This window comes from Anas acuta, chromosome 4 (genome assembly GCF_963932015.1).
Source record: "Anas acuta chromosome 4, bAnaAcu1.1, whole genome shotgun sequence".
Taxonomy (NCBI): Eukaryota; Metazoa; Chordata; class Aves; order Anseriformes; family Anatidae; genus Anas; species Anas acuta.
In genome coordinates, this window is record NC_088982.1 from 46,462,753 (window position 1) to 46,473,058 (window position 10,306).

At 33.3% G+C, this 10,306-nt stretch overlaps 1 protein-coding gene across 3 annotated transcripts in view; it reads left to right on the forward strand.

Annotated features, from left to right (window-relative positions):
- The window catches only part of GRIA2 (glutamate ionotropic receptor AMPA type subunit 2), a 90,422-nt gene extending 89,070 nt beyond the window's left edge, over positions 1-1,352 (forward strand). For 2 of the 3 annotated variants that reach the window (XM_068681067.1, XM_068681065.1), the window contains exon 16: positions 451-589. Coding sequence is in view for 1 of the 3 variants with exons in the window: in XM_068681074.1 (XP_068537175.1) it covers positions 451-615 (165 nt within the window). In the remaining 2 variants the exon portion in view is untranslated. Of the gene's footprint in view, positions 1-450 lie in introns of all 3 variants that reach the window. The other variant, XM_068681074.1, reaches the window with a different exon arrangement.
- Positions 1,353-10,306: the final 8,954 nt, after the last annotated feature.

The window sequence follows — 10,306 nt, forward strand, 5'->3', positions numbered from 1 at the left end:
TAGGAACAAGGTTCTAATACAAACTTCTAAGTGCACGCTGTAGCTTCATTGTTGCGTCCTTAAGCTATTGAATGAGGAAGTTTGGCCAAGAGGTCATATGTATGTATTGTTGCTCTTTGGTGTTGCCAGTCTGTTACTGACGGAATGACCAGTTATTGATTGCAAGTCCTTTGGTCGATGTGGGTTGTCCTGTTGTAGATGTGCTTGACTAATTGTAGCCCAGCTTTTGCTTTAAATGTTTGTTTTCATTTGCTAAAGGCTTTCTAAAGGAACTGCAAAAAGATCTGATTCTCCTCTTGCTTACTATACAGTAAGTCAAGAGTAACCTGACTGAAGTCAATGGAGTTACACTGGTGCCAGCCTGATGTAAGCAAGAAGAGAATCAGGCGCTCTTTCTTGAACACTGAATTTCTGTAATGTATCATTCTATTTTTCTTTCTCTTTCTCAAGATGACCTTGAATGATGCCATGAGGAGCAAGGCAAGGCTGTCAATTACAGGAAGTACTGGAGAAAATGGACGTGTTATGACTCCAGAATTTCCAAAAGCAGTGCATGCAGTACCTTACGTGAGTCCTGGCATGGGAATGAATGTCAGTGTGACTGATCTCTCGTGATTGATAAGAACCTTTTGAGTGCCTTACACAATGGTTTTCTTGTGCGTTTATTGTCAAAGTGGTGAGAGGCATCCAGTATCTTGAAGACTTTTCTTTCAGCCAAGAATTCTTATATTTGTGGAGTTCATCTTGGATTGTAATGAATGCTTAGTTCAAAACACAACACCATTTTCTACACAAGTTCAAGATGAAGCTTGACTGACATGCACAGCTAACATGGAAGTACTGTAATCTAACTGAAGTCGTTGTACAGGCAACACACCAGTTTCTGCAGCCACCGTTGTTAGTCTCTTGGTTCATATTGACTTAAGCACACTTGACATCAATTGCATCAAGATGTGACATGTTTTATAAGAAAAAAAAAAAAAAAGAAACATTTAAAATGAAAAAAATATTTTTAGGTATTTTCACAAACAAAAACTGGCTTTTAAATGAATTTGCTTCCATAACGGTTAAATATGACAGAGAAAAAAAAAAAAGGAAAAAAAGAAAAAAAGGAATCTAGACTGTGGAGAAGTGGAATATCAAAACAAGGCTTAAGGCATCAGTTCCATATTTTTCAAAGCCAAATATGTAATGTTGAGAAGAGAAGAAATAATAATTAAAAGGTTCAAATCTTGTAATTTAATATTGTTATTAAAACTTTGCTGTATATCCTATTCTTTAACATTTGGTGTTAATATCAAATTACTTGGCAATGCTTGACATTTGAAATAAACTTTTTTTCTATGGTTTTATTTGCAAGTGTTCCATTAATTTTACTAGCTACAGTTGGGTTATAAAGAGTCTTAAAATCTAAAAGGACACTGTCAAGGTTGGGTTCACGTTTTAGATTTTGGCAGTGTCGCCATCCCCAGCTCATTTGAATCTGCTCAGCAGTTATTTCTATGGATGAGCCAAGCTGTGATGCTCAGATACACATTTTTAACTCTGAAGATTTAGGTTGCTCTGGGTTTGAGTGGTACTTCATACCAGCACATGAGGAGTCAGATAGGTGCTGATTCAGAATCCAGCTCCTCTTAACTCTGACGTGCAGGGACTTATGATCCAAAGATTTGGTTCATATCTATCTCTACTTTCGTACAATTGTGTTCATAAATATCTGTACAGAGAGAGAAGACTATCCATTTAAAACAAACAAACAAAAAAAGATAAATGACAAGCACTAAGAGAGTGTAAAATAAAGTATTAAACATAAATCTCAATTGTTTCGTTAAGGAAGAAGTTTTCAAACTGTTAAAAGGTAATTCTAAGCAGTAGCTAGTAACATTCTTTGTTATGAGGGAAAAGAAAAGAAACCTTGGCAATGTCTTTTTAAATTAAGAACAATGATAACTCAAATTAGGTGCAAGTCTGTAGAGAAGAAAATATAAAAACTTTCATGAATTTTAATCACCAATATTCTTTGCAATCTGAAGTTGCCATATGTTTTAATTATATGTATTTAAAGATGATAGCTCTATTTACAAAGCAAAAAGGAATCCTAGGAGGGGTGTGATCACATTTATTTAAATGCTAATGCAAATCAAAGCAACATAGAATTTCTCTAGCTTTCCCTGTAGATAAAATAACCATGCATTTGGTTAAAAAGCTTATGTTTTTCTGCATTGTGGATACATTGCCTCATGCAGTCTCAGTAAATATATATTTTATTTTAGACAAATAAAATTTGATATATGACTTGCAGTTTTAGTTGGAATCCATTTTGGGGGGCTCGAGCAAAATGTTTCTTGAATACTGCAGAGGACAGAGCATTTATCAGAAACTTTAAATCCCTTTTTGTAGTACAAGCTCTGAGCCTGTTTCTGCAAGCATGCAAACACAGTGTATACTCTCAGTGCAGTCAGCAAAGAGGTATATACAGTGTTTTTGGTACTAGACATACCTACCAGTAATTTCCCCTTGATGAAACTAAACCATTTCTTGATCATCTGTAATCCACAGGTGTTCTGTGCATTACTGCTCATCAGGAATGTTGGGGAATATATTCTGATTTTTAATGTTCAATGCTAGAATGACCAAACTAAAATAATATTCATATGGTAATCTAAACTTTCTGAAAAAGTAGAACTGCATTACTGTATACAGTGGAAAGCTATTTATTGTACCTCTGGTCTTATTCCTCTGAAAATCGTAGTGTACAAAATATTTGTCAAGCCTGAACTGATGTATATAACTGAAATAATGTAAAGTTATATTTTCATGTTTTTATACTTAACATGATGGGAATACATAATGTATGAGTATTTCAATTACAGATTATATGGATTGGATAATACACATCTTGGTTAAAAGCAGTAATCATAGTTTAATATCCATGTTACAGTACATCAGTATATCGCTATATAAAGTATGTCTGTGTGCATTTAAGTGAAAAGTAGTCAAGAGTGATGAAAGCTGTCCAAGGGGTTTTTTATTCATTTTATATGAAAACTGTTATGGAGCAACCAAAATGTTTATGAACTCAAACTTGTGTAAATTTCAAAATGTCCTTTACTGTAGCTTTTTGTTTACAGTACAGTATCTTATTTTCTGCTTTGTTAAATGAGTAACAGTACAAAGCTGGACATACACTTTCTAAGACATTAACGTTCCCGTTTTTTCATGTATACCTATATGACAGAAAATGCTTCTGATTTTATTTTTCAATCTAACACATGATGGCTTTTCCGGAGTGTTGTATAAACATCAATCATACATAAAAAAATCTTCTTAAAAAAGGCAAAAGGCCTTTAATGTCTGTTTAGTATTATTGAAATCTGATTCATTATTTATTACAAATGTATTTTCTAAAGGTTTTACAAAGAACAAACCTGTTTTTCCCCACAGACATAAATTTTCCTTGAAGAGTTTTGCAGGAAGATATCCCTCAAATCATCTTATCACTCAAGGGCAGATTTACTGTAGTTCATGTCACTAAATGAAGTAATGTAACTTTTTTGACAGTAATATAATTTTGTTTCTGAAATGTAACCTTCTTGATCACGCTTATAAAGGCAGTATGATAAGTTGGTATGCTAGCAACTTAAATATCTAATTGATAACTCTACTTAAATGTTGTCATCTATTTCTTGGATCAGTTTTTCTCGTTACTTTTTTTTTCCTTGTTTTTTTGTTTTGTTTTGTTTTGTTTTTTAACTTCAACAGATTGTTGATATGTCCAAACTAGAGAAAGGACCTGAAAAATGGCAAGTATTTTAAGTATATATTGGTAGTGTTGCTACTATAAATCTAGATCTGTAAGAGTTTGCTGTTAGAGACACTGAAGACTTGCGATGTGAAAAGTTAAGCTTTTTTTTTTAATGTATTATATATTTAACAGTGTGTGTATGTGTGTGTGTCTTAGGGTATCGGCCTCCTTTTGGCAGGTAGATATGAACAGTGCACAAATAATTGTATTTTAAAATACAAATGTATGATTCCAACTGTCTTTTGAAACAGTTAGTTATATGGATATAGTGGTCACCAGAAAAACAGATGATATCTGTGGAGGTTACTTAAACCTGTTTAATGATATGAAAGTTCATTGTTTATTAAATCTTTTGATTTATCCTGTCATAGGATCACACACAAAAAATTGCTAAGAGAGTCCTACCAGGTCCAAATTATCTTAGGAATTCATATTATGTGAAACACTTAAAATAGGTTGGCAAACGATTTAAGTGTGGACTTAATTTTAAGCATTTTTCCTGGCATTGTTTTTTTTTTTTTTTTTTTTTTTTAGATTACAACATTGGGTGCTACATACCTGTGTAAGATAAAACAGAATTAGGAAATTGTATACAACAATGGCACCTATTTGCCTATTTGACAAATTTCATTCAATATGTGCCAATCAATATGTCCTGAAACTTCACTCTTGCTACTACTAGTACTCTAAACCTTGGGGCTACTTAAAATAACTCTATGGTAAAATCGCCCTACTTTCTTCTTTTTTTTTTTTTTTTTCTTCTTCTGCCTTGAATGCTCTTTCCTCACTCCCCAAAGACATAGATTCATAAGCATGTCTAGATCTAATATCTGGGGATGTACAAGACCTTGAAGTGAAAACAACTTCATAACAAGAACTCTGAATTAATTCCTAATTGCATTTAGTAGCTATTAACTCCTTGTACCCCAAGTAACTGTAATTTTTGTAATACATCTTGTTTTTAGAGATTTCATTAACATAGTGTATATCACTTTGATGATAACAATTTCACAATTGGTTGTTTAGTGCTTTAACGTGCAATTTATTGAACTGGTATACTTTGGGGAAAAAAAAGTGAAATCTTCAGAATATGATTTTTGTAAATAATTGGGGAAAAAAGAGGAACATGTTAAGATAAAATACAGAAGTTCTGAGAATTACTGAGAAGTTCTGAGATCTAACTCCCATGCAGCTTTTATGCTTCATGAGGTCTTCCTGCAGTCCCTTACCTTTTCATTAGGGCTTGTTATGCGATGTGCTTTCTTTTCTCTTGCCCCACCATATACAGTTAGTTTTAATGCATCCTTTTTTTTTTTTTTTTCTTTTTAGCTTGGTAGGCAGGTTAGAAATATAATTACTGTATATAATGTTTACTACAATTAAAAAAAAATATTTTTTCATTAATTAAATTTTTTGTTATAGCTCATTTAATATGTCTCTATTAAAGGACCAGTAATGATAAGTGTGGGAAAGATTTCTTGGGTCAGCTAAACCTTAATTCAAGTATCATCCTCCACTGACTATTCTTATACCAATCTCCTTTATATATCTCTTATTGCTAATGAGAATGAAAAAAATGGCTACCTCTAGAAACATTTCAGTGTTTTATCTACCTGAGTGGTAAGAAAATACTTTCTTCATACCTAAAAGAAAAACATGATTTCAGTTAATTCCTCTGTCCAGTGAACGGCTTCATAGCATTTGCTCAAAATTCTCCCTCACAATACTTTTAACTGTCACTGAACAGGAGAGGACCATTACTGCATGCTGTAAGCATAGAAAAAAAAAGCTTAAATTCCCATTTTAACAAATGCTGACTTTTAAAGACTGCCTTTTCTCTGTTAAAGTAGTTATTCTTACTATTCATCCTTTTAAAAACTGATTGAATATATATATATATATATATATATATATATATATTTCTCTTAATATAAAATTTGTTTGCTTTAAAGTTTGTAACCCTAATTTTGAGAATTAGAATTTAAAGGTGCAGCTAAACATTAGTGCCTAAACCAGCTCCTTGAGATTGTCCTCAGTTCCCATCTGGAGGTGGGAGAAATGCTACAAAGAAATGGGTTCCAGTGGACCCCATGTGCCATGGACCTCACTGCCTCCTCTGCATCTTCTCATAGACAAAAGGAAGCAGGTGAGCAAAGTTGAGGTAGGAGTTGGAGTGGTGGTTTCATGTCACTTTTTTGTCTCCCTCAATCCTGACGCAGCACCCAAAATAGGCAAGAAATAGAATTTAGCCCTGTTTTAAAAGGATAGAAAATATACTTGCAATTTATTCTTTTCCTTTCTAAAATACCACTGCTAATGAGGTTTGGAAATTATAATTCTGTTTCAGTTCATAGTAAAATTGGAAGTAAAACCTGTTTCCAGAGTCTCATTTACTGTCAGCAATGTATACATGTACTAGCTTTCTAGATGGATCCTTCTGATGGTGCTTTATGGGAGCATCAAGAACATATTGTTAAAAATATATTTGGAAGTTTTTACATGACGACTTTTTACACAATTTTTGTATTGTTACTGCATGTCCTTCAGCACTATGTTCGAGTTAAGAGAAAAATTCAATTAAAGAGGTCAAGTTATAGCTCTTTCACTTAATAGTATGCTCTACCAATACAATAGTATATTTCAGTAGTTGGTTTCCTTATGCGTTTCAGTTTAAATCACAAACATGTTTTGGGTTACCTGGTATTCCTACATAGTGGAATATTCACAGAAATATTTTTTCTGTTTTTGAAAGAGTGGATGCCTTTTATGCTGTCACATTGACTAAAGATATAGTTAAACAAATTACCTTCATGATTTTTACTCAGGTGTTTGCTTCTGTATTTGTTACTATTATTTTTAATAATTTCACAAAATAGTTGAAGAGTATTTCCATAAATTTGGAATCAAGTTGCTTGGCAGCTGACAGAATTTAGCTATAGTGGGAATTTATATTTCACTTTAGTGTGTTAATTAGTAAGTGGAGTTGCTGTTAGATGAAAATGGAGGTCTTATATATATGTATGCATACATATCCATTCACAAATATGGAAATGCTTAGTTAAACTAAGGCTGAGTTTGATAAGGCCAGGATTTCACCTCAGATGTGTATTCAAAAAAGGTGATAATTGCAGCAATAATTCATAGCAGGGCCAGTAGCAAGAGAAAGGTTCATTATCAAGTGCCTTACCACCGTCATTTTGAATAAATATGGAATTTCATATTTCTGTAAGACAGTATGGTAGTCCCATAGGGCTCAATCAACAATAAATTCCATAACTTCAAAATCTCATGTAGCCCCCTATTTTTCTCACTTACAGGATTAGATTCTACAAAATTTCTGTGAGAAAAATGAGTGTGTTCCACACACACACACACACACAAAGCATCATTGCCTCTCACTTCATCAGTAGGGATGATGAGTTTATGTATATATATATTTATATATAAAAATATATTTTTTTTTCAGTTTAAAATGTCTTACCTGTTTAAAAATCCACGATTGGAGAGGCTCAGGTTTAGTTAAATCTAGCATTATATGAACAAGGACAAATAAAGCATAACTATTTGTAAGCTATTACTTGATTTTTGAACCTAAATTTCTATGAGAAGTTAGTGCCTCCAGAAAAAAATACACTGGGCATTGACAGGGCTTGACACTACACTACCTACTTCGAACACAGTGCAATAATATGCACTGTCATGGTGCTGTGGCAGAATTCTGTCCACATTTTGTATTATTTTTTTATTGGCATAGACTAGTATAAGTTATAGGAAATCACCATCAAAAAGTAGGCCTGACATTTCATTTTCAGAAAATTTCTATTTAGTGGTTGTATCTGTGGCATTATCACGTTCTTTAAATCTGCACTTTCTGAATATAAAAATAAAGCACGAGATAAACATTTTTAAAGCCATTATCTTCATTGAGAAAGTTACTTTACTTAACATGGCTATACTTGACCAAAGTACTTGCTTTCCACAGGAATACCTGTGACTTTTTTTTCACTCTATCTTCTTTTAAATTCTTGAGGACATAATGATATTCTACTAATAGAAAAAAAAAAAACTTTTTTTAAACTTTTTTTTTTTTTTGTGGTAGAGCTACAGTAGATGTGAGAGGTGTTTTGTCAGTACTGCTTCATTCACCTTATAAGCTGCTTTCTATTGGAGATTCATGTAGTTTTCTACTTGTAATTTACTTTTTGATCTTTTATCATTGGGAGAGTTTTGGAACACTGAGGAACATTGAGTGTCCTTGTGAACACCACTTGCTCTTTTGAGATGTTGCCCTCAGCTGATGACTGTATACAGTGGACTGCATTTTTTAAAGAATCTTTCTCAGTCAGCAGTAAGAGTAAGGTAAAACACTTTGGTTGGATTCTGCCTTGCTGAAGACCAGAGGAGCTGGGGCATTCATTTCAGCTTGTGTGGGAATAAGTCTGAACCTCCCAGCCACCCATGTGCAGTCAAGCAGTGATCTCTGCTGGGGTCACCACACTTGTTCTAATGCTGGCAAAAACTGAACTGTTAGCACAGCCGAGGTGCAAAAGCTATTTCTGCACAGTTAATGTGATGCTGAGGGTAGCAGAGCTGTCCCCTTCTTCCCATCAGAACTTTCAGTAAGCTTTTTTCCTTCAACGAACAGCATTCATCCACATATGGAAAATTCAGAATCTGACTTTGAGAGATTGCATTAATATAAAATAATCATACATTTTCTTAGCCTAAAGGAAACTCAGCATTCACCCTCCCTCCAGAAAACTAAGCACAGCCATCTTGGCTGGGTGAACAATTTTATGGAGAATTTCCACAAGGCAAAAATGTTACTAATTCATGAATATGAATGATGACATCATATATTGTCATAAAAGAAAACCAATAAGCTTCCCAGTAGGCAGAATCATGAGGTGTTATTGGTTTGGTAAGATGCTACGTTAAATTTTACTAAGTGGACAGCATTTTTATATGCACGATGTAATATGTTACATAAATCACAGACATATCGGCTTGCTTATTGGCTTGCTGAGTGATTTTTATGAGATGTCAAACTTATATAGTAATATATATTCAAATAATGCAATTATGTGTGTGTGTGTTTTTTTTTTTAACTTTTTAAATGCTATGCTTTGATTACTTATCAAAACCTAAACTAGAACTAATACATATCATTGAAGTTGTCCTAGTGCAAAACTACCGAATGTGACAACACATCTGATCTACAATTTTTTTTATATATTTATTATATATTTTTTTAAATATCAGTAGGGAGGGGAAAAAATGCATCTTGCTATAAGGAACAAGCAAAAAAGAGTGGATAAAAGAACACAAAGCAAATGTCTAAGTGACTAGAATGGGGTTTTGAAGCCATGATTTTTACTGGTAGACCAGGCAATGCTAGGCTAACAATTGGTCTTGATGATCTTGGAGGTCTTTTCCACCCCAAGTAATTTTGTATTTTCAAAATACAATGTTGATTACGAAATAAAGTAGAATTTATGTTCTCATTTAAGTTAGAAGATGTTAGTAGATGATAGTATATGTTAGTAGATGTTAGTTAGATGTTAGTAGACAAAAGTGTTTTCCAAGGAGAGATGTGGATTATCAGTCAAGCCAGTATATTTTTTAAGACACTGGCTTTTTTTTTTTTTTTCTTTGTACAGAATGCTTCATGCTATAGCAGAGAAAAAAGATGTAAGGCTATATATTAGATATGAGGAACTGTTGCAAGAGAACACAGGTGAGATTTTGTTTGTATGGCTTATATTTAAAAAGTTTTATCCTTCTACTTGTTCTCCTTTCACTACAGCTTTTTGTTAGAAAAAGAAAGTCAATCTTCTCTCTAATCATCCTGTGCTCTTACATGCTCTGAATGCATTGATAGGCATCAGGGAAGCCACCTGGATACCTTGGAAAATGTGCCCTGGTTGGTGTAGATAGACGGTAGAATTGCTCAATATAAAAATATTTTCTGTCTGGTTTTGTTTCCATGTGGATATGATTTTTCAATTATTTTGTACGGTTTTGTTTGTGGTGCAGCTGTGGATGCAGAGATCAGTAGGGAAAATAAGGCAAATATGTTGTTTCTCAATAGTACAGAACATGACAGAGCACTCCTGAAGAGCTTCTGCAGGAAGGTATTTAAAAAAAATGCCTTTTAAAAAACTGATTTGCCTCTGAGCATCCTTTAATGAGAGGCAAAGCTATGTGGCTTCTGTGTTTTGCAATTGTCTTCCCTGGAGACAAAAATCCTTTTCTAAAGGTCAAGAATCTATGTACTGAGATACTCTTGCAGACTCAGCCCTAAATGACTAAATTCTGTACAAAATGTAAGATATTGAACATGCGATGAAATGCACAAAATAAATTTCTTTAAAAAGTAAATTAGTATGATACATTACCTGACAGTTATATCATCAAACCCAGCAGTCTCAGCTGTTGTCTTTTTTGTTTGTTTATGGTCTGTTTTTTTGTTAGTTTGTTGTTTTTTGTTGTTTTTTTTTT